This window comes from Diadema antillarum, unplaced genomic scaffold (genome assembly GCF_040938485.1).
Source record: "Diadema antillarum isolate AM-2024a unplaced genomic scaffold, OU_Dant_1.0 seq00000648_RagTag, whole genome shotgun sequence".
Taxonomy (NCBI): domain Eukaryota; kingdom Metazoa; phylum Echinodermata; class Echinoidea; order Diadematoida; family Diadematidae; genus Diadema; species Diadema antillarum.
Window position 1 is genome coordinate 179,733 of NW_027271562.1, and position 23,898 is coordinate 203,630.

Sequence of the window (23,898 nt, forward strand, 5' to 3'; positions counted from 1 at the left end):
TAGATTAAACTTTTTTTTTTTTTTAGCAACTACAGGTTGTATTTTACTGGTCTATTTATCCATGTTATTGGCATTATGTGTCATGTACATGTAGTAATAGTGAAAGTTATTCTCAAGTCATACTCTCCTGTAATTGCACATTCTAACATCAGCGTAATAACATTGGGTACAGCCTTTTTTAATTCATTACTGCCCCTCAAACACAAATGTCAAATATGCTAACCCGAAGGTCACAAAATCACTGCTGAACTGCTCACACCTCATTCACAATGTATCAATTATCAATTACATGTATATTGTATATTGACTGAACCCAATGACAGCAAGCAAGCCTTCTATGCTCTCGGAAGCAACGCGCACATACATACATACACACACACACAAACACACACACACACACGCAAGGACATGTGTAAATGTTTTCTATACACACACACACACACACACGCAAGGACATGTGTTAATGTTTTCTATACTCACTGAACACCCTATGTTGTCATAATCCAACATTCATATGATGTTACATATTTTATTGAGCATAACTCCTGAGGTTTGGTGCTCTGCAGCTTGTATTTTTATGGATCGCAACTTTCCACATTATAGTTTCATCTTAATGGCAAGTTTGCATTGCCAGGACCATACCACACCCTATTTCTTTTTTTCCCCCATTATTTTTGGAGGGAAAAAATACTAGCAATATGAGAAACTGTGCATCACCCTAGGTAAAACATGTAAAAGAACTGTAACCCAAATAATTTACCTCAAAATCAAAAGATTCCTGCAACATCTGACCTTGTGATAGTGAGACTGCCCCGTTATCAAACAATATCAAAATTTTGCAGTACTTTCTTGTATGCCTTCCTATCTATCATGTAATTTAATATCAGCAGCAGTCACTGCACCGACTGGATTCAACTAATACATGTACTTATCTTCATAAAGGATCCTACGCACATGACATTAAAGTTTTCTTCATAAAGCATCTAACACACGACGCAAATAACAACATGCACATAGAAGTATCATTTTTTGAGTGTTTTTATTAGATTTTTTTGTTTTGGCTGCTGTGTTGGATTCATTTACATGTCTACTCCTTTGTGTCCTTCACCTTCTTGGTACCGCGCAGACGGCCGGTACGGCGGGCAGCGATCAGACCGACCTGTCAAAGGCAAAGAAAGACAAATTCTCAATGTTGATATGATTGCTCCTCCGCCTCCATTGACATTTCCAAAAAGAAACTAAAAACCCATTTATTGCAAGAACAGAACTGATGATAATGTATTGTTGATTATTTGTATTCGTAGTTGATTTATATGTTTGCTTCGAAACATGTTTGTCTTAAGCGCTATATAAATTTCCCATATTATCATTATCCCTTACAGATAACCTTAGCAAAATATCACTAACAAAAGAGAAGCATACTCAAGGAAAACTAAGTCGATGATTCCCATATCAAAGGATGTCATGCAAAGAAGTATGAAAGACCTCAATTGACAGTCGAACAGGAAAGAATATAAAAACATACAGATGATAATTTTGGGACCCGAATTTAGACTTCGTTGTATCTAAAATTTTGTTATGACCATGTTCGTTGCGACGGGAGTGCACTGTAAAATCAGTGCGCTAGAATATATGTATAACAAACCTTGCGACCAGCTGGGGTGTCCCTCCTGACGGTAGAGGGTGTACCGATGTGCTGATGGTTACCACCACCGTGGGGATGGTCGACCGGGTTCATGGCAACACCACGCACTCGTGGCCACGAGTTCCTCTTCACCTTGTACTTGAAGTACGCCCGGCCAGCCTTCAGGAGAGGCTTGTCCACACGTCCTCCGCCCGCAACGACACCTTAAAACATTAGGCAGTGTACTCAATGTCATCTTTTAAAACTTGGAGGTGCTCATTTAACTGAAGCTACTGGAATGCTTTAAATGAAGAGCTTGAGAATCATGCAGGCAACTGAAAAAGAAAAATTGCTATTTTTATGAATATTGTACATATTTTAATCATCCAGATATTTTCTTTTTCTTCACAACCTTTCGGAACAAAATAATTTATTGATCTTGCTGCAAACAAGAAGTGAAACAAATGAACCTAGAAAAAGAACAGTACTACTTAGGTTCAGCTTTTTTAAGCCATCTGGCAAACACTATGGTCTATGACCTAAAGGCACACAATATTATTCAGTATTTGATGACAGGGGAGCACTGGCAATGTAGAATTCATCTCCTTGGAACAAACAGCTTATCATTCCCTGTACCTCATCAAAATCATACCTTTTCTACTTCTTGGTACAATATTATTACATGTGAAAATGCATGATATTTTGTTTTTGTTTGTTTCTTTTCATTTCAATTGCATTAGTTGAATCTCTCTATAACAGCAGTTTCAGTAACTTTGATGTTCACATCCAAAGAGTCTTGTGGTCAAATCTATAACAAATTTATCACTTTTTAATCCATTTTCCCACTTGATGTGGCACAAGGGATGCTTACTTTGTAAGCAGCATTGCAGTATTCTGAGAGCTCAGAAAGCATACTTTTGATGGAAAAACAGTGTATTTTCACTTTTCCTGAGACAGACATGTGTAGTAATACAATTTGGGGAAAAACAGTATTTTCCACAAAACCTGCAGTATTCTTGGCAAAAAAAAAAAAAAAAAAAGGTATGGAATGCTGCCATGACATCTGACTTACCGACCATGGCCCTGTTGGCGGAGGGTACGACTTTCTTGGATCCAGAGGGGAGCTTGATGCGCGACTTCTTGGTGTCTGGGTTGTGGGACACGACGGTGGCGTAGTTGCCAGAGCAGCGGGCTAGTTTGCCCCTGTCTCCTGCCTTCTCCTCCACCGAGCAGATGATTGTTCCTTCGGGCATCTGGCCGATAGGCAGCACATTGCCGATGTTCAGGGTTGCTGCACAGCAGTGAGGAAGACAGATCAAGAGAGAGCTTACAAAGAATGAAGCTAGTTATGATTGTTTCCAAAGAAAGTAAAAAAATGTACCAGTTTGCCCAGGTGGATCTGTGAACATTAGACATAACAAAGTACACTTCAGCATTGCGATAGCATTAACAATTACTTTCTAGCAAATTCTACGACTACCATACACGGATGATATATGGTTTGCCTCACAGGTTTGAAGACATGTACACTGTATTTATCACATGTGAATTGCATACACATTCTCAAGCCCACGTATGAACTCTTCCATACTCCCACCTCCCTGTTGCGAGTTTAAAAATACATATGCGAACAAATCTTCAAGCTACTGCGTATTCGACACAAACATATACTGACAAGGCAACTCTCATCTGCCAGTAGGTGGTAATATGTCACAGCAGTCTATATTCCTACATCTTTATATTTTATATAGCAAGCTATGGGCAGTAAATCTGCACAAGATATCATTACGAGAAAATGCTCACCCTCTAGAGTACCTCGTTAGAGCAGATTTTGCTTGTATAAGAATCACACTTTTTCCTCCAACATTCCAACCTTACAATTTAAGGTTGCTAATCTCATTCCAACTACAACTGCTGAGCAAAGTCATCGATATGCCAGTGGAACACAAACACGATGCCATCAACCCAGCACAGCCTTAATTTTAGCTTTGAAGATATCATAACAGCATGACGTTCATGCAAAATAATGTAAGCTTACCCTTCTTGCCACAGTAGATGAACTGCCCAGTGTACATGCCCTCAGCTGCAATCATGAGCTCGTTGCGCTTCTTGTACCTGTAGGGATCACGGAATGTGATCTTGGCGAGAGGGGCACCACGGCCAGGGTCGTGGATGATTTCCTGAGGTGACAAACAGTTAGCATTCAGCACATCATTATTCCCCTTGCCAGTGACACTAGCTGGAAAGAGTTTGCCATGCCCCCCTCCCCTTAATTATGCCACACCACTCTACAATACCCTACCCTTGTTACAGTAGCTTATGCATGCATGCGTGCATGCACGCACAGTTGGTAAGTGGTGGGGACAGCATACATTTTAGCAGGGGGCACATACGGAACTCTTGCTGATTGGTTTCTATTCTCACCAAAATGCATCAACACTAGACTGAAATTATATCTGAAAAATGACAGCATAGCCCATGTACTGCGACCTTTGACTGTCAATTTGCAATGTCATATTTCATGCAAATAACTGCTTTACGTCTATCCTTCCCACCAAATTCAAACCACCAGTGGACATTCCTCTAGAGCTGATTTAATAGCTGGAAAATAACGTTTAGCCAGAGTTTTGTGACCTTTGACCATGAAGGCTTTGACAAAAAAAAATGTAATTGAGAGCCTTTACATTTTATTTAGCATACCTCAGCCAGATGTCACGAAATTCAACTATATTTTTCTTAATACATTATGTTAACCAGATAGATGGATGGACAGACAGACAAGACAATAGGAAGACACAAAGCCTCTGGTACCCCTCATGTGTGAAGGCATAACACTCATTTCTCATTCTTGAGCATTTACAAAAGCACATCAAATGATATGCAGAGAAGAGAAGAATTCTGTTTGTCAAAATCTCATCTCAACTACTGATCGCGTTGGCATTTTACAGAGCCGTAAGTCTTTGGCAAGTTTTTAAATTCAATAATATACCCATTAGCAAAATACAGAAGGCATAAGCATCTACGCTTTAAATGACTGGAAGTTCAATCAAAGTTAAATTTGGAGTATGAAAGCTACACAGGGCACCAGGGAATACTTTCACTGAGAGAACTGCCATCTGTCAAGTTACCTTCACGATGCCTTTGAGGTATCCATGACGTTCAGGAAAGTCAATCGATCGTAGTCTCGGGGCACCCTTCCTGTGCTTGTTGTGCGACCTGAAGACGCTTCCCGCACCCTTACGCTGTCCACGGATCACTCGACCCATGGTGATATCTGAAAGGGAGAGAGAGATTTTAGAATATTTTCAAGCATAATACATGCTTTCATGATGCCGCACACAAATTTCAGAAAAGTTAACAGCAACTTTGGGGTTCTATTGCTGAAAGAAATACATCAGATATTACACGGTTATCCAGCTTCACTTCCTGCTTGAAGAAGCTGCTTCAGAGATTAGCTCATCAAGGTTCAAGCATCATCTGTGTAGTTGGTGCCATGGAGTACCAGGGGGTACAGTTTGTATCATTACTATAGAAGTTGCAAGAAACCAGCGATGGTCATGTTTGTAGAACCACCAATCAAAATGATGCTGATGAGACAGTAAACCTTGCTTTGAAGAGGTGGTATAGTTTTGGTTAAGATGGGGCTTCAGGTTTCCAACTGTTTTTGTGATAACGAGAAACCTCCTTTGAAATGTAAAAGAAAAAATATGAAATTTAAATGCTTTTTGTGCAAGCGTCCTGCATCATCCAGGAAAGACAGTGCGCAAGCCATGAACTACATCCTCCAGCACTACAGTTTGCACTGCCACCGTTCATGAGCGATGACGTCATGTCTCGCTCAGCACACATTCGCACACCATGCCCTTTATCCCTATCATAGCAGGCGAAAACAAGCTGGTATCAGTTGATGATCGATTTGTTGTCGCTTTCAACTATGAAAGGTTTTCCCTCATTGGTAGGATTGTTCTCCCACAATGCCTTTCGAAAATGACATCACCGCTTTCTTCCAAAACCATTCATACAAGTACTGATGTGTTGGTTCAGTAAGTAGAGCGGCTGCCTCACAATCGGGAGGTCATGAGTTCGAACCCCGGCCGCGTCATACCAAAAGATGTTAAAAGATGGGAGTTGCTGCTACCTTGTTTGCCGTTCAACAGTTGAAAAGGTTAGAGCAACATCGATCTGGCGCTGCTCAGTGGCTGCCGGGCCCACGATCAATTGGGCAAAAAGAATTTCCATTTTCGGACAATAAAATTTGGAATTTATATCCAAAACAATTATTATTATTATTATTATAAGCTTTACGTTAATACCAAGTACTCCTTCGTGGCTTTTTGGAAAATGACATAAATTTTTCTTGTAATTTCGCTCTTTCTTATCAAATTTCCCAGTGATTTGTGCCAGGAATATACCATGTCATCAAAGGAGTAATTTTGGTCGTACATGCAATTTTTTTTTTTCATTCTCATGGTATTTGTTCATGAATTCTTGAGCGATTTATCGTTTTATGTGTTTTGATACTACTTTTAGCATGTGTGATGCAATGTATGTGTGAGGATGTTAAAGTCCATAATGTTTAAAATGTTACATTTCTGTAGCGAGCGACCTACCCGATACTTCTGAGGTGCACAGCCAGGCTGCGAGGGTACATACAAATGGGTTACGAGAGCGAGAGCGTGCAGTGACTACACGTGCTGTGCGGGCAGGAAGACGGGCGAGACACATGAAATTTGATATGTCTCTTAATGATGTAATCCTCTTTCATATAAAATAGTTCACAATTCGTTTTTCAGAGAATTTCAAAAGTTACAAAAATGCTTCAGACACCCTACTAAAACACGTACCTCGCATGTGATTGGCTTACAGATTCAAAATGGCGACTTACAGCTAGCGAGCGGCGATGTTGCGATATGGATAAAATTTCTGCGTTATAACCTAGTTACTGTGAGTATTTCGATTGCACAATGTGAGAAATTTACCCCAAATACTGCTGCATAATGTGTCATGTCATGTCAAACTTGTTTGAATGTAAAAAAGCTGTCTGGAATTTGGTTTATCGTAACGTTTGATCTGTGCGCGACTACTCCACACAGGTGCCGGAATCATTGACTTCGGTCTGTATAATAATGAGGGGATCCGTGAAGGGAGAAGCAGTCTCCGCAGAACATTCCCCGACGACCAGATACAGACCAATCTTCGGTCAAGGGAGATACTTCCCCGTACGAGACCTCGAATCCTACAATCCGCAGCCGCTTAAACTGTGTAGACTGTCATATTAGATTATCTACATAGCATAAATTTACAGCAGGCAAACTTTAGTGTCCAGTGCGAGCGCAAGCTCGCTCTTGAAAACGCTCTTGAAAACCCAACAGCTTGCAAAATGCAAGGCTTGCGCGCTGTCTGCGCTGAATGCCACGAGACGCTTGCACAGCTCAGCAAAATTCACAAAGTGAACCCACAATACCTACAAAGTGACAAGAGTAACTGCGGCAGTAAGCGGCCGTGCAGCTGTTCGCGGCAGGTATAACACACACAGTAATATACCGCTAAACACAGCATTGCACTGTTACATGCACACTACACATATACTAACACACTAGCCTGACCAGACCGCTGTGCGAAGCACAGCGGTCTGACATGTATTAGTGTTCAAACGTTGTAAACGACCGTCACTATTGACGGCAAAATCACATAAAATGCCTTTTATTTTGTTTGATTTTTAGAGTAAGATAATTTTTACCACGTATTTTCCTGATGGTTGAGTTGAATTCAGCGTTTTGTTGGTATCCAGACCTTACTGTTGAATTTTTCGGAGTAGATTGTGCGGTGGCATCTTTTCCTTCGAGAGCTTCACAAAATCAACAATCTACCACGCATGCGCAACCTGAAGTGGTTGCGTTTTACGTACGCCCATGCGCCCGTGCGTTTTATGTGTTACGTACGTAAAGCTACAGCACTCGTATCCGTGCGTGCTGCGCCGGCAATGATTTGACCTTTTTATGGGTCACCCCGACTAGCTCATCACTTCCGCCCCGACTACCTACGTTGTAGTATATGAGAGTGAATGCCATTCAAATAACACGCAGATGAGGAGTGAAGCAATACGGACGTTTACTGACCTGAATTTGGCCACGGATTTCGGTGAGTTTTAGACATAATTTTAAAAAAAAAATCGCATACCAATTATTGAATGATTATCATAGATTACGGTGATTCCTTATATTTTAGTTTTCCACGATTAATAAAGATATTCATGAAGGAAACGTACACCCACCGCTGAAAAATAACGTCTGCGAAGGAATAGGCGTGCAGCCACTGTCGCTTCACGACAGCGGCTGCGTGTAGTTACTAACACACTAGCAATCAACAAAAACCAACCGATAAAATGGGCACGATTTCTGACGAAAGTGAAATTTTCTCACCTAAATGACAACATATCGCTTCCAAAATAAAATTTTCGGTACTTCTTAACATAACATTAACAATTAAGAAATAATGATCCAAGAAACTTGATTTTTTGTCGTTTTCCCGATGCTCATGGATTTTGAAAACATATCCTCACATAAATTTCTTTTATGAAAACAATTGCGTTAATGAATAATCTTGTCTATGATATATGAAATGGTTGAAAATAATTTGCCTGATTTGTTTACAAGTTAGAAAAACCTGTAACTATAATGGCTCAATGCTTAAACTGCCGCAAACGGGATATTTTACTCTAGAGTAAAATATCCCGTTGGCTCAATGCTTAAACTGCCGCAAACGGGATATTTTACTCTAGAGTAAAATATCCCGTTTGCAGCAGTTTAAGCATTGTTAAGGGTTTTTCCAACTTGTAAACAAATCAGGCAAATTATTTTCAACCATTTCATATATCATAGACAAGATTATTCATTAACGCAATTGTTTTCATAAAAGAAATTTACCATTGACCAACGCAGTTTTCATGATTTACCAGGGCAAAACCCGGCACGATTTTCACCGATGAGGGCGATATGCGACGTAGTAAGTGTATTTCTGCTTGCGGCACGATGTACAATCCCTATGCAATACACGCGTGCTCCGCGATCTTTAGCTGAACGCCTTCACATGTCTCGCGAACATTGCGTAAGCGCCAATTCCCATTGCGAAATCACGTGAAAATAGCGGGCGCACATGCATTGGCCGCAAACAAGATCGCAATTCTGGCGGTGTTGTTGATGTCTTTCTCGTGTTTTTCTCATTTTTTTTCAATGGTAACATCCACTTTCCGAAAAAAATGGCGGCCCACATCGGCTCGCGAAAGTTCTATTTTACGTGAGGATATGTTGTCAAAATCCATGAACATCGAGAAAACAACAAAAAATAAAGTTTCTCGGACCATTGTTTCTTAACTGTTATGTTAAGAAATACCGAAAATTTCATTTTGGATGCGATATGTTGTCATTTAGGTGAGAAAATTTCACTTTCGTCAGAGATCGTGCCCATTTTATCGGTTGGTTTTTGTTGATTGCTAATGTGTTAGTATATATGAGTAGAGTGCATGTAAAATTTAACCAGTGCAATGGCCAATGCAGTGTTTAGCGGTATATTACCGTGTATGTCAGTTCGGGAAACCCACTCACAAGGGGGGCCCCTCCTTATAAGTAACCCATCCCCCTTATAAGTAACCCCGTCCCCCTTATAAGTAACCCCCGGGGCACCCCTTATAAGGAGTCTCCACGCTTTTTTGCAATGCAACGCGAAAATGAAAGGACTGCGGCAATTCGCTTGATTATGTCCATAAAGCTTCACAAGTTTCCTAGACCGTGGTCTAGTTACTCACGAAATTTGAGCAAAATCGGTTTGAGGCATCATATCTAAAATCATGGATTTAAATGCGATGTCAAACGACCCATGCGAATGCTGAAATGCGAGCGATTACTGGCGTGAGTGTCGCCAGGCGCGGCGGCGCGGCAAATGCTTGAGTGCAGACGTGGCGACTGTGTACATGTACTCAGTCGCCACGTCTGCACTCAAGCATTGCCGCGCCGCCGCGCCTGGCGACACTCGCGCCAGTAATCGCTCGCATTTCAGCATTCGCATGGGTCGTTTGACATCGCATTTAAATCCATGATTTTAGATATGATGCCTCAAACCGATTTTGCTCAAATTTCGTGAGTAACTAGGAAACTTGTGAAGCTTTATGGACATAATCAAGCGAATTGCCGCAGTCCTTTCATTTTCGCGTTGCATTGCAAAAAAGCGTGGAGACTCCTTATAAGGGGTGCCCCGGGGGTTACTTATAAGGGGGACGGGGTTTACTTATAAGGGGGACGGGTTACTTATAAGGAGGGGCCCCCCTTGTGAGTGGGTTTCCCGAACTGATGTTGTAGAAATACCTGCCGCGAACGGCTGCACGGCCGCTTACTGACGCAGTTACTCTAGTTTGCTGACAAAGGTGAACAGGTACGATCGAAACAAGTAAATCATACTACTAGACTAGTCTATAAACATCACAATACCATACACAGAATTCCCAAAACAAAACATACGGTCACAGCCTGGGTTACACATTTCATGCCGTAGGCGTAAGCATACTGCACTGGCAGTGGAAGATGATGACCGTAGGCCTACTGCGTGCGTTATTACGGCATCATTACCGGTACGTGAATTAATAACGTGATTTGTCGTTAAGATTTGGGCACTTTAGTCCCCACAACGCACATCTTTAATCAAGAGTCTTATACTCTGAGATGAATCGTAACATATTCATTTGTTTGCCTGTTTTAGAGAGAAGGATGAACAATGCTTATGTTAGATTTTATCCGATTTTTTACACCTTTATCAGTGTGTTGAGTACCTAGGTCACGGACTTCAAGTGAAAAAGGACCGTCAAAGAGGGTTGCATTGCCAATTTAAGTTTATTTCAGCTAAAGTGCTTATATTTCACTTTTGAAAATATTTATTGTGTAATAAAAATTCTAAAAAATATATATTAATGATAAAAGAATATATTTTGGATAAAAAGAATCAAAGAATTATTGATATGATATAAATAATATCCTTTAAGAAAAAATACGTCCAATCGTCACAGCCTCGCAGTTTCCACATTTGTGAAAGGAGACGTTCCAATTTTCCCACAAATAAGTCAAGAAAAACAGTAGTTATGAGTAATGGAACGAACCAGAATGGACCTACTCTGGACCAACAGGTATGTATAGATGAAGTTTAGAGAATTTTGTACCATTATAGAAATTATGTGAGGAGTATTTCTTCAAAATGGAACAAAGACACGGCGACATGCATTGCAAAGGCGAATGGCACGGTAAGGCATGCAATGGGGTTCCATTGTGTGGGTGCGTGCTGCGTATTAGTTACGTGGATGAACAGCCGTACAGAACATGTGATTGGAATTGACTGCATGCAGTGACTGCGTGTGTGTGTGTGTGAGTGCGTACGACTGATTCCGAGTACCTGGTACTCTGCAAGTTGGGCCATGGGCGATATCATATGGGCAATGGTGAAATGGACTGCTATCCAATAAATTGTTGCAAAAATTATTATGTTTGTAAGGCTTTAGGCCTATTTCAATCTATTGTACTGTGCTGTGGGCAATCCAGGGGTTTAGCCGGTTGAGAGCTGGGAGGCAAATCCAGTCCAAATATAGGGTGTCTGGAGTATTTTTCTAACTTTTGAAATTCTTTCAAAAGCCGACTTTGAACAATTTCATATGAAAGAGAATTAGGTTATTAAGACATATTTCAAATTTCATGACGAAATGATGATCCTATCTCGAGAAATTAAGCTTTGAAATTATGCCAATATTAGAACTTTTTCTCGCTGAGAACGAGCAAAACACGGCACAAATCATGTTCGCAAATAGCGCTGAGAAGCTACTTGAGCGTGCGGATCTCGAGCGAGAGGTTAAATGAGCGCATAGTGGTAAACTAAAACGCGTAACCAGCGCAGAAGCCACTCCCCCTAATTGTGTTGTCATACCCGTGTGCGCTAGCGCGCTGCGTGCGTTCGTTCGTACGTGCTCACTATGGTACATGGTCGTATCGCAGGCACTAGGCGTAGCTAGCCCCACCGGTAAAATGCGGGGAGCTGAGTGGAGAACATCGCGACTTGTCGGCGGCACGGCGGCAAGGGCAGCCAGCATGGCGAATATGGTTCGAAGAAAATGTAGCCAACTGTCGAGAGCAGGTGCAAGCAGCTCGCGTGAAATGTACAAGCTGTACTAGTACAACCTCTACAGACTATGAAGTAATGCCACATTACCACTATTCGTACCTGCATGAATGACCAAATATGAGTTTTCCGAAATCTTTTGCATGCCCTTTTTGTCGATCGGGTATTCATACATTTGCAGAGTACCGCAAGCTACCACAGTAGTACAGTACGTATGTTGGCAAGCGGACATTCACAATCGACTTCTCCGTGCCAGTCTAGACTCGAGCATCGCGAGTGCACTTTCGAAAAATGAATAAACGACGATAAGAACATTACCAATCCACATAATACCGTAAACTAGTACTAGTAGTAGATATAACTTTATAAGAGTCTAGAGCTAGATGTTCTCCGTTTTCAAACTGATTAGCCACGGTACATGACTTGTGAGCTGAGCGTGACTGTATCCAAATGTACAGAGTGCTATGTGTGATGTGTGTTAAAGAGCTATCGCAAGCGACAGCTCAGTTTCCTGCAGCTGCTCACTGATCGGCCGCATACACACACACACACACACACACACAGGTAGCGCACTGCATGCGCGCAAGCGATCAACACACACCACAGCTGAGGCCATGTGGCGGACGCGATGCGTATTGAATTTACATAATGAGTGCCTTTGCGTGAAGTTACTATGGATTCTTGCATTCGAAGCCACGCCTAAAACGTTCGCTGTGACAAAAAAAAATTATTGCAAGGTGTATCTTCAAGGCGATATCCCCACACCTTGGCGTGGAGCTAGCGAAAAACTAGCGGCAACATCGGATTCAGCATATCCTCAACTACTAGCATGTCTCGGGGCGATACAAGTAGCGAAGCAGACGCTGAGATATGGGGATTGATGTGCTTTTATCGATGTTTACATCAATTTATCGTCGGATTCATGAATCGCCCCTCTGATATAATATGGAGCAAAACTTCCTCTTTCATATGATACCAAATTTGTCAGGATTCGTTAATGGCATGGTCTGGGGATTTGGCAATAAAGGCGAAATTTGGCTCAAAACAGCGTATGCGCGCGGCTCCATTGCGTTCTATGGGACTTGCGTATTATATTTTGGTCGAGGGTTAGCAGTGCGCGATCAGACACCCTAATATTTATTATAAGTTAGTCTGAAACGAAAAATTTAAATAGATAAGAGAGTCTAATTCAGGTAAAAAATTTTAAAAGAGCAAGGGTAAAATTTTGATCGAAATCGGGTGAAAAATAAGGAAGTTGTGACATTTTGAAGTTTCGCTAATTTTTCAGGAAACAGTTCTTGAACGGTCAATATTAATATGCAACTGGGGCAAATAAGTCCAGTATACATATAGTAAAGTGAGTTACCCACTTTTCGACCGCCTAAATTGCGAAAGCAAAATAGTGTGCATGATTCGAACGCCTGTGCTCATTGTTCGACCCCATGTCCGTGCTTCGACATTCGCGACGTACCGCGCTGTGCGCTCGCCCTGCCTATGAATGGATGAGTGCGCTGGCCACACACGGGTGAAACTGTATACATCGCACTATGAGAGCGCGGTACTCCATGTACTCCGCGCTGTGCGAGAGATTCAACGCATACGCAACATGTTGGGATCGAACCATTGCGATACCGCAAATTCTGGCACGGGTGTCATGCAAAATATGAATATCGCGTAAACGCTATCTCAGAAACTGCTGCCATCATGGCTGTAGGTGTACATGCTATACAGATTCAATGCAGATAAACGGACAAGTAACTTTGAAACTTGGAATGAAACAAGTCTATAAGTGTTGCTATGCAACTTTACTTACCTGCTACTTACCCGTTGAACTGCTTATGCGAGCTGACCGGGGAGGGTCGCGACAATGATTTCTGGGATCCGGCGATGTGGCTCACCGTTGTGCTCTTCGAAACATGTGTGGAGGTAGTTGCATAGTTTGAATTTCGCACTTGATTTGTGCCATTTTTAATTCATGAATTTCAGGGAATTTTTATTCGTAAGAGCGGTCTATTCATGGAAACGGTCGAATCAAGGGTAACTTGCTTTAATACCCTCAAAACTTGCCATAGTCTATAGAATAGGGTTCTAAATTATGCCTAGTTTGTACATGAAATTTTGGAACTTCCAATTTTTCATTCAAACGCAATTATGCGCGAGGCTCAAATCCTGATATATCTAACTGATCACTATTCTGAAGTTATTCAACCAGGAATAACATCATGTTCGAGACTTCAATGACAGAAACATTGAATTTTCGTTATTTGTTGTACATGATCAATGGAAAATTGTGAGGTTATGACATGGTCAGTTCACTTATTTGCATCATATCCACTGCACTGTACAAGAACTGTTTAGCAGAAATAAGCAAAACATCCAAATTTCATTAATTCCTTATTTTTCATCGGATTTCAGTCAAATTTTTACTGTTGAATTTGTAAGGTTTTACTCTTTTGTATCAGACCAACTTATTTTTGGACTGAATTTCCCCTTTAATTCAACCATAACGCCATCCAAAATTTGACCTCCGGCTACAGCACAGGTGTAAAACCTATGCTTTTTCGCGCAGTCGAATTTGGCAATGGAAGGTCAAACCTTGGTGTTGTTTTTTTTAATAGTACTGTTAAATGCGATATTTTCGCAGCATGAAATTTTTGCGAATTGGAGCCGAGGCATGAAATTTCGTGAGTTGCCTCTAACATTCAATGCGTATAGTGTAGACAAGAACTTTCACATGCATTTTAATTTCGTGAATCTTGGCTTGCGAAATTTACAAAATTAAAATGCATGTGAACATTCCTCGTTTGACAGTATTCTTACATGTTTCTAGATCTACTTCTCAATGCCATCGTTACACTTTTACAGATCAATTTGAGCATTCGAAAATGAATTTGCAGCCATAAATATTGACCGAAAGATCGGTCTGATCTGGTCGTCGGGGATATGTTCCGCGGAGACTGCATCTGGCTTCACGGATCCCCTCCTATACAGACCAAAGACTATCATAGTGGCTCCTGTAGGGATGCTCTGCCAGCGGTCTTGCACAGACCAAACGTTACGATAAACCCAATTTCATACAGCTTTTTTACATTCAAACAAGTTTGACATGACATGACACATTATGCAACAATATTTGGGGTAACTTTCGCAAATTGTGCATTTGAAATAGGGGTTCTACTCACAGTAACTAGGTTAGATCGCAGAAATTTGTATCCATATCGCAACATCGCCATTCGCTAGCTGTAGGTCGCCATTTTGAATTCGTTAGCCAAGCACATGCAAGGTACAGTGTACGTGTTTTAATAAAACACGTAGAATTCTGCCTACAGTGTACATGTACCTGTAGCATGTCATTGGCTGACGGATTCATATATTGAAGAGCTGTTACCACCATACCGATGGGCTGGTAGTTGCATCTTTTTTCACAAAAATTCTACCAAAATGTTGGATAATTCATTAATCTGGCGAGTGCAATGCATTCTTGTCGATTTTGCTATACAAGTTTAATTGCCGATCTAGGGCTGTGAATTAGACGCAATCGAGAAGGGTGAGGTACCTCACCCAATTCTCCATGGAGACAGTGGTTAAGAGCTTCCCTACAGCAAGGTATAGTACAACCTTCCGTCTGTCTCCGGAGGAGAGCAATAACATCAAAGAAATAAAAGACTCCTCTGGACAGACGGATCTTTCTGTCTACCATTAAGCTGCTGGATGCACTCCAAAATACCGTTTCACCAAGACGCTGTCGCACTTATTGATCGCTTATCATCATTGGTGTACTTGCAAACCCTGCCGAAGTTAGCGAAGTACTACTAGATTACTGTGTAGAATCGCTGGCATTGTGGCTGCTGTGCTTGGCGGATCGTGGCACCAGACTGCCGTACGCAGTACTGTAGCTGAAGCTACTATACGGTTGGCGAAGGTTATGTTTTCGGTTCCGTATGTTTGTGTGTCTGTTTGTGTACAAGACAACTCGTGAATGGGTGAACAAAGTTTCACCAAACTTGCAGGTTGTGTTCACAATGAAGTATAAAAGAGACTATCAAATTTTGGGGTCATGAGGTCAAAGGTTGCTAGGTCAAAGCTTATAGACAAGCTTAATGACCTTTGATTTTTTTACTGAATGACCCCCAAATAATCAGGGTCTTTTGTTCCTTTTTTTTTTTATTAACACTGTAGTTCAAGTTTGGTAAAAATCCAAAATGGGGTTTTCCATAGAATTCATTCTCAAATCTGCAAGATTTTAGTTTTTAGTTTGCAAGATTTTAGGTCAAGTAGGTGCTGTGGAACTTACTTATCAAATATTTTAAGAGGATTCTTACGCATGATTATTGAACTTTTCCTGATAAATGGGACTTCATTTTTGATGAGCACTGTCAAGCTTAGTGATGATGGTACATGATTGGCAACCTCCTTTGCCATACATGATCAGCATCAGATTTTATTGCAACTTCAAAAATATGATCATCTGACCCAGTCATTGCCCATGCTAACCCATGTGCATACCATGAAAAGCTGCGTTCCATTCAGTGTTCAAAGTTAATCACTCCACCTTCAAATTTTACCAGAGGGAGAGCCCTGCGCTGAAGGCTAGCTTATCTACATCCCTGCTCAATCAAGGATAGGTGGCAATTCTGTTTGGTTACAAATTGGCAATTATTTGAATTAAAGGTCAAATTGAAGTTAATAAGGTCACTCTTCTTTGGCTGCTTCCAGCCATTGCTTGAGCTGTGAATGTATCTTGGTAATGAAATTCTAGTTGGAAGGGTAGAAATGGACTATTGTTTGCAAAGATATGATAGTGGTAATAAGTGAAATGTTATTTGAAAAAAAATGAGCTATAATTGTAAGTGTGAGTGAGTTTATCCAGTTGGCTGCTGATTTCAGTTGGAAATGTGTAATGGTAAGTAAAGTTAAGTAAGAAGGCTAGAAGTAGAAATGACTGATTAAATGAACTGACAATAGGCATGTACATGTAACCACACAGCATACTGTAAACCTTTCCATGATCACTTAATGCCTGTTTGATTTCCAGTGGTCTGGTTTATAGACATTGGGTTAATCATGTATGTACATGTACCTGTCTCCATTTGAGCCAAATTTACGTGCTTAGGTAGGTATGTGGATGTTTTTGAATTGTCCTCAACCAATTCACACTAGTAATTACTGTGTGTACTTCCAAGCTGCATTGATGAAAATTTGCATTTATTAGTGATACAGTTGATATTTTCATGTTTATCCTCTGCTGGCCTAACCTGAAGATGTATTTTTGTTTTCCTACAGTTTGCATCTATGGATTTGAATCCTGGAGGTAATTTTCCTTTTGTATGAGTTTTTTTTTTTTTTCCATGTATTCATCTACTTACATTTGTGTGTATGCATTTCTATGTATTATAGACTGAGTGGGGTAAACTTTATCTGCAAAGTCAACTATAGGGTACACTTATGATGTATCTAAAGAAAAACTGCCGGTCCTGAGGACTTCGTTACATCAGGAGTCCACTATAGTTAATTGTTTTTCCAAGTTTTTAAAAGTAGGGAAAAATCTCACTGCAAGTTACAGTTTTAGCAAAGTACTATCTTGACAAAACTGTCTTGGATTCATGATCATAGTGACGCTGGCACATAAATCTAACATTTGCTGTTAACATACTGTAGAAAGTTCAAACTACAAGGCCTTATCTGCAATTCATAGTAAAACTTTCTCCTTCTTCATGGGAGATGTATGATGAATGAGGAATATTTGTGATGGTTGTATTAGCACGTGCATGTACACTTGTATGTATAGTGAACACTTGATGAGTTACTGACTGTACATTGCATTGTTAATTGGCAGCACATTAATTTCATTCTTTGGCAATGAGTGTGAAAAGTAAGTGATAGCATGGAGAAAGATTGGGGGTTTTACTGTACTTGAGACATATGTGTTATTATGGTGTACAAATTTACAATGTACATGACATAGACGTATGTAACTCCTCCCCCCCCCCCCCGACTCATTAGTGACACACGTAAGTTCTTTCAATTTGACAATGATTTGATGCAATGATGCAATATATTCTTTGACAGTCTCATTTCAACAGAAAATAAATGATGTGATAACTTGAATGGTCCGTGGGAGACTTCTGGGTGATGACATCACCATCAAGTAGAATTTACATGAAACCAGTATCACTGTTTCAGGAAAATATGTCCAACTTGAATTCCAGAATTTCTATATTTTATGTCCAGTATTTTTGAAATTACTGCTGTGTTGTTCTGTTTTGACTTCAATTTCTCTGTTCATATTGGAAAGTCAACTTGACCACGGGGCAGCACATCACTGTAATACCTGTATATCAAGGTTTACCGGTGACATAATTTGCATACTTGTGTTTTATTATATGACCTGAATTTGTTTATAGTGTCAGGGAAGTACTTAGCAAATGCACCATTCTGTTGATGTAGGAGTATGTTTTAAAAATATCTATTTGTTTTGTATGTTGGGGGAGGGCTACAACATATTACTGTATAGATTTTTGTTGGATGAGTATAGACTTTTGTTGATTGTGTGTGTTGAGTGTTTTGCATGTGTATAAACCACAGTAAGGCTCTTAGCCACTGTTTACTTTGGCAGGGGAGGGAGGAATATTTTTTCTGTTGAACCGATATGCATTAATTCTGTACAGTGCCAGTTATATTTATCTTGAGATGATGTCTGTTTCATTTATATTCAAACCGTTCGTGCCCACTGATGGCACTTATTCTTGCCCTTACCAATAGCATCCAAGAAGTATGTCCCACCTCATCTCCGTGGCAGGCCAGATGGGCCCCGCCCGCCAATGGCAGTCCCAGCCGGTAAGTCAGTCATTTCCTGAGCTTTTTGATTTGTAGATTTTATGATCCCCTCTACAGGAAGTGTGATGAACATGTGAGACTAATAATGTATTGGATATTAGTATGTACATATCTTAGGATTTCATATACTCTGTGTAGTCCAAGGCATACTGATACAGAAACATTGTAGTCATACTTATTTATCATGGACTTAGGGTTTTCCGGGTATGATGATATCTTTATAATGGAAATGGAGTTGTAGTTTTGCACTTGGAGCTAGCTGTGGAATACACATATTGTATGTTGTTATTGAAGTTGGGCAAGGGATATGTATGGTACATCTCTTTCAGTTTTTGTTGTTTTTCTAGCTCACCTTATCTTAAGGACGAGGGTGCTATCATGATTTTCTCCAGATCTATTGTGTATTGTCTGGCGCTTACCCATTTTTTTTTTTTTTTACCTTTTTGTTTTTACCTTCTTCAAACTTAAGCCTTCTTTAAAACACACATATAGACTTTTCCACTCTAAGCACAAACCATGTTTTAGAAGTAGGGCATATTTATAAACCTATGATACAAGTCATCATGACAATAGCACTAGTGGCCATATTGGGCCCCAAATCAACATTGCAAGAGTTCAGAGTGCTTACAAAAAAGTAGTGTCACACCGTAATGACATTGTATGAAGTTGCCTGTGTTGGGGAAAGCCAATGTTACTCATTGCAGTTACAGGGGACCCCATTTGGCTCATGAAGAAAATTAAAGGGATCGTACAGTTTTGGTTGAGACCTAATTTCAGGTTTCTAACATTTATGAAATATTAAGGAGCATGTAATTCTATGAGGAATTCAACGTTTATTTGATGAAAATTGGTTTTGAAATGGCTGAGATGTCCAAAAAAGAGCGATTCTAATAAAGTATGGGACCCACACTTTATTACAATCGCTTTGTTTTACCTTGTTTTTGGATGTTTCAGTCATTCCAAACCCGATTTTCATCAAATTAACTTTGAATTCCTTTTAAAATGGTATGCTCTGTACTATATCATACGTGTTTTCTTGGTATCTTGCAAAAAGTTAAAAGCCCAATTCTCATCTCCACCAATACTGTACCATCCCTTTAACACTTTCATTATGCATTCTTCAGAGTGCATTAGGATCATATTCAGCAGGAATTGTCCGTAGGGGTAGGTAATAATGCAGAGTCACTCAAAAGGGTATGTGTGGTCTCCATGGGGGCCTTGGAGCAGGGCTGCTAGAGGGCCAAACTGTAAGAAATGTCCATCAGTTCTGTGCCTCACCAGCAGTACAAGAAAATGACACACTTACTATGAATGTACCCATGCTGATAAGGCATAGTAAATACTAGTATTTATTCCAGTACCTGTGAATAGCCAGCTACAATTCACTTAGTGACATGCAAGCAAAGAAGCCTCATGTTCAGGAAGGTTGCATTTTAAGGTCAAATTTGTCATGCAGCTCAGGTGAGCATCAAGGCATTGAAACTCCTTGCTTTGTGTTGCTTTTGTTGTATTTTTTTAAAGACATGCATTTCACGTGGGTTATCATATATGGTAAAGATGAATATTAGGGTATATTGTGATTAAGTTTCATTTTGTCAACTGGGAGTCAACTTTTGTATCGTAGACACAAGGTATGCTGAGAATCTGGGGATTACTGGGTGACAGTTCAGTAGTTGATATGTCTGTTCATGTCATAAAAGCTGTTTGATTAAGGGCTTTCACGCTTTTGAAAGGGAGTAGCCCTTGTTATCAAAGTATTATTTGGATCTGGCACTCAAGGAGCCCACTTGTTGCTTGAGGTCATGACTCCTACAATTGTAGGAAACAATTCAGAATCTTAAGTTCGTCATCTGGTCAAGTGTCATCAAGTAAAGGAGTATCTAAAGTTTCTTGTAATTCAGATATGCTGTAAGCATTGGAAAGAAAATCCCTCATTTGCTCTATACTGTGATACGTTTAAAGGTAAGATTTTACTTTGATGTAAGTTGCAATCACACATGCACATAAGATGTGGTTATATCATCACCTCACAACAGATTTTCTTTAAACTAGATGATGGGAAGTATGTGCTTTGCAAATCTGAATTCCCTAATTCATAGAATGTTAGTGATTATGTCTACATGAGACTCTCCATAAACAATTTCATAAATTTTTGACAACAAATACTTCATCGATGAGCAATGTATTGCTCTATGTGAATTATGTGAATTGCTCTATATGCCATACAGTACATTTCGCAAGCATAATACAATACTTTGCACTTTGGGGCTTGTAGCGCAAAGTCGTACGTGGTTGAATTTGCAATCAGGAAGCACATTGACAGAATGAGAAAGAAGGACATGATTTATCGTAGGAGGAAACAAAGCAAATCAATTTCAGTTTTACAGTTATATAGAAGCGTAACAGAGCAAATTGTTGTGAATATACTTCTACTGAGGATGTGCTTGTTTGTGACAGAATGAGAATTAGGAAAACAAGGCAGAACAATCAATTCTTGATTTGAATTTTATTTCCATCGAGTATTTGTCAAGGGAGAAACATAAAGCTATATTGTACCATTCTGACAAGATGTTGTATTGGGTGCACACGCTGTTCTTAAACTTTAAGTTTAGGTCGAAAACTTAACTCTCAATGATTAGCTTCTAGTTTAACACTCGAAAGTTAGCAATCTTCAAGTTTAATCGAGGATTAGAACCGCAAGACATCTTAAGGTTTACGCTCTCTCCACGAGCCACAAGGGGTCCCCACTCGTAGTTTTGCTCCGTGTGGACACAATAATCAACAAGCTTGTGAGTTAGCTTGAACCTCGCGTCTCGTTCGCTGCAATATTTTGTATGGGCATAAGGTCATCCAGCAAAGACTCTGCACTTCCATTGTAATCATCGAGTGGGGCTCGCTCGTGATTGTAACTTAAAGGTTAGGTGTGCGTTTGAACCCGCGTCGTGAATACATGAGTGGAGCTAATCATCGGCAGTTAAGTTTTCGACCTAAACTTCAATTTTGGCAACTGCATGTGAACGTAACTATTATGTCGTGTGTACACTTAGAATAACTAATAAGACAGTGTCAGGTGTTCACATTATTTGTAAGGGAAAACACGCTGTACAGGAATCATTGGCAAGCAGCTGGCGATAAAGTGCTTTGTCATGTTCTAATCTTACAGAGCTCCTCCATGAAAGAAGATACGTTTGATAACAACGGCTTTGGATAGCTCTTGAATTCTGACATCCTCACTAAGAACATCAGGCATTACGCACATTTGTTTACTTCTGTGGTTGCTTCAAGTAGTATTTCTTTCTGTGAAACATGCACATTTATCTGAAGACTTTGAAAAGCAACTTGTATTAACATAACAGCTCACTATGTACAACATACATGAGTCCATAACCTTTAGCTCTAACTAATAAATGTCATTAACCTTTAGAGAAGTAATGATAGATGGATAAATGAAGAAGTTAAACTGGAAATGGCTGACTTGATAGTTTCATATGAATTTGTACCTTTTTATTTCATATTTGGTATTTGGGTGTATTTGTTTTTTTTTGTTACACAATTTTTTTTTTTTTTGTAAAGCACCGAAGTAAACAAAGAGTCATTTGTGTGTGTGTTTTTTTTTTATTTGATTAGTGAATAGTGTTGGTTCAGCTGGAGCCTTTCTTATAGGCATCATACCATTCCTTATTAGTAGAGAATATCTAGTTGAGGGTATCTTACATTTTTAAGGGGAAAAAAAGCCTCTTAACCTTGAGTGTCTTCATTCAGTTATTTTGATGTGAAAGCACATTGAGTTGAGTTGTCAGTCAGTGGAGGAACAGTTTGCCTCAGATTTCACTAACTCACTCACTATCACACAGTCACGGAGTCATAGGGGGATGCACTATACCCGGGCCCTCCAGTTCTCTTTAGATTCACATGCAGTGAAAATGTGGTTTTTGTGCTGTTGATTTCACAGAGGGTCTTGGGCAATTATTCTGCAAATCAGTGTAGTATGTCATTCTTGATGCATGAAAAACAAAAGTTCGCAGTTTCTGTAAGTGATGAGTTTGAGGTTTTTGACATTTTATCAAGCATACACCATGATTGTAGAAACGATGAGTTGAAGCAGCATACATTTGTAGTATATGATACCTATGGTGTTACTCTAGATTTAGAGTTTTTGTCCACTCTTCCTGTACAGATTAAGTAATGAAACTGATAATTATGATTATGATATAAAGTACCTGAAGGAATTCTTTGCTAGATCACTGATATATCAAGTCAAGTACAGTTGTAGTTCAGACATCCACAAAGCCTCCCCCCACCCCCCACGTGAAAAAGATGCACCATCTATAACAAACCATTATCATTAGTCATCGACAACTGTAGTTCTTATGTCTTGTCATGCTATGGTGCCATGCGCTATTTATTATAACGGTACTTCCAATCTGTTTGTGCCTCCACATATGCAGGTGGGTACCAGAACTTCATTCCCCCCAACGCTCAACCAGGTTTTGGTGGCGCCCAATTCACTCGAGGCGAGTCACTACAATATAACCTGTACAATATTATGATATGGCGTCTCTGTTTCCATTTTATTTTGTTCATGTGTGGAGTGGAAAGAAACCCCAAATTGTCCAGTTTTAAATGATAGGAGGATTAGAAAACATGTTGACCCTGAGGTTGTATCAAAATATGCGTAATGTTTGTTGTGGAGAGTATTTGAGGGTAGTTAAGTAGTCTACCTGTCTATTTTATTGTAATGTCAAAGAGTTCAGATTGTGATGTAAGACAGCAGTGGACAACTAACCTTTTATGTTTACCTTTGAAAATACCCTGATATCGCAAAATTTACGTATTTACCTCATTCAACATTTTGAGTGTTATACCTCACTGACATGTTGATGTTTTCATTGAATGAGAGCTTGTGCTGTGTGGTGTACAGTCCAAAGGACAGCATTATTTATCGCATGTCATCAAGAGTTGCATGGTACCATTACCTTGCATGTATCATACTTTTGATTCGTTTAATTTGATATAATGTCATTTTTCTTTCGGGGGGGGGGGGGTGGCTTGGCTCTAACATACAGGCCTACAGAAAAAAAAATGTCTCCGAAAAAAGGAAAAAATAGCAAAGATTGAGTTGGTACCTGCAGACAGAAGAAAATCAATTTTGCATTGAAGGAGAGATCACCCCAAAAGACATTTGGATCTTACAGACACTATACATTTGTACCAGTATGTAATTCGCAAAGCATTCTGATAGTACAGGTAAAGTTTTTGACGGGTTTTTAATGCAGTCACTACTC

General features: G+C 39.9%; 2 protein-coding genes across 3 annotated transcripts in view; one reads left to right on the forward strand and one right to left on the reverse strand.

Annotated features, from left to right (window-relative positions):
* Nucleotides 1-1,022: 1,022 nt before the first annotated feature.
* Nucleotides 1,023-10,466, reverse strand: LOC139736457 (large ribosomal subunit protein uL2). 2 transcript variants are annotated; one of them, XM_071647205.1, is made up of 6 exons: nucleotides 10,446-10,466; nucleotides 4,753-4,898; nucleotides 3,663-3,804; nucleotides 2,697-2,915; nucleotides 1,646-1,848; nucleotides 1,023-1,159 (listed from the first exon to the last, which is right to left on the reverse strand). In XM_071647205.1, exons 2-6 carry the CDS (start codon nucleotides 4,888-4,890, stop codon nucleotides 1,088-1,090), a joined length of 774 nt encoding a protein of 257 aa, XP_071503306.1. In that variant the 5' UTR covers nucleotides 4,891-4,898; nucleotides 10,446-10,466; the 3' UTR covers nucleotides 1,023-1,087. The 2 variants fall into 2 exon arrangements, with proteins under 2 accessions (XP_071503306.1, XP_071503307.1); XM_071647206.1 differs by lacking the exon at nucleotides 10,446-10,466 and adding an exon at nucleotides 10,425-10,444.
* Nucleotides 10,467-10,691: 225 nt separating this feature from the next.
* The window catches only part of LOC139736447 (ATP-dependent RNA helicase DDX3Y-like), a 36,228-nt gene continuing 23,021 nt past the window's right edge, over nucleotides 10,692-23,898 (forward strand). Inside the window, exons 1-4 of the mRNA XM_071647196.1 lie at nucleotides 10,692-10,796; nucleotides 17,060-17,087; nucleotides 18,539-18,613; nucleotides 23,062-23,127. Coding sequence (XP_071503297.1) covers nucleotides 10,752-10,796; nucleotides 17,060-17,087; nucleotides 18,539-18,613; nucleotides 23,062-23,127 — 214 coding nt within the window. The 5' untranslated portion in view covers nucleotides 10,692-10,751. The remainder of the gene's footprint in view (nucleotides 10,797-17,059; nucleotides 17,088-18,538; nucleotides 18,614-23,061; nucleotides 23,128-23,898) is intronic.

What these genes read in the sequence shown, in the direction of transcription:
- LOC139736457 (XM_071647205.1), bottom strand. Translation starts at nt 4,890, where the DNA reads ATGGGTCGAGTGATCCGTGGACAGCGTAAGGGTGCGGGAAGCGTCTTC. An exon ending in CATCTACTGTGGCAAGAAGG is followed by an intron (nt 2,916 to 3,662) that starts GTAAGCTTACAT and finishes ACTGCTGTGCAG; the next exon opens with CAACCCTGAACATCGGCAAT. An exon ending in ACACCCCAGCTGGTCGCAAG is followed by an intron (nt 1,160 to 1,645) that starts GTTTGTTATACA and finishes TGCCTTTGACAG; the next exon opens with GTCGGTCTGATCGCTGCCCG.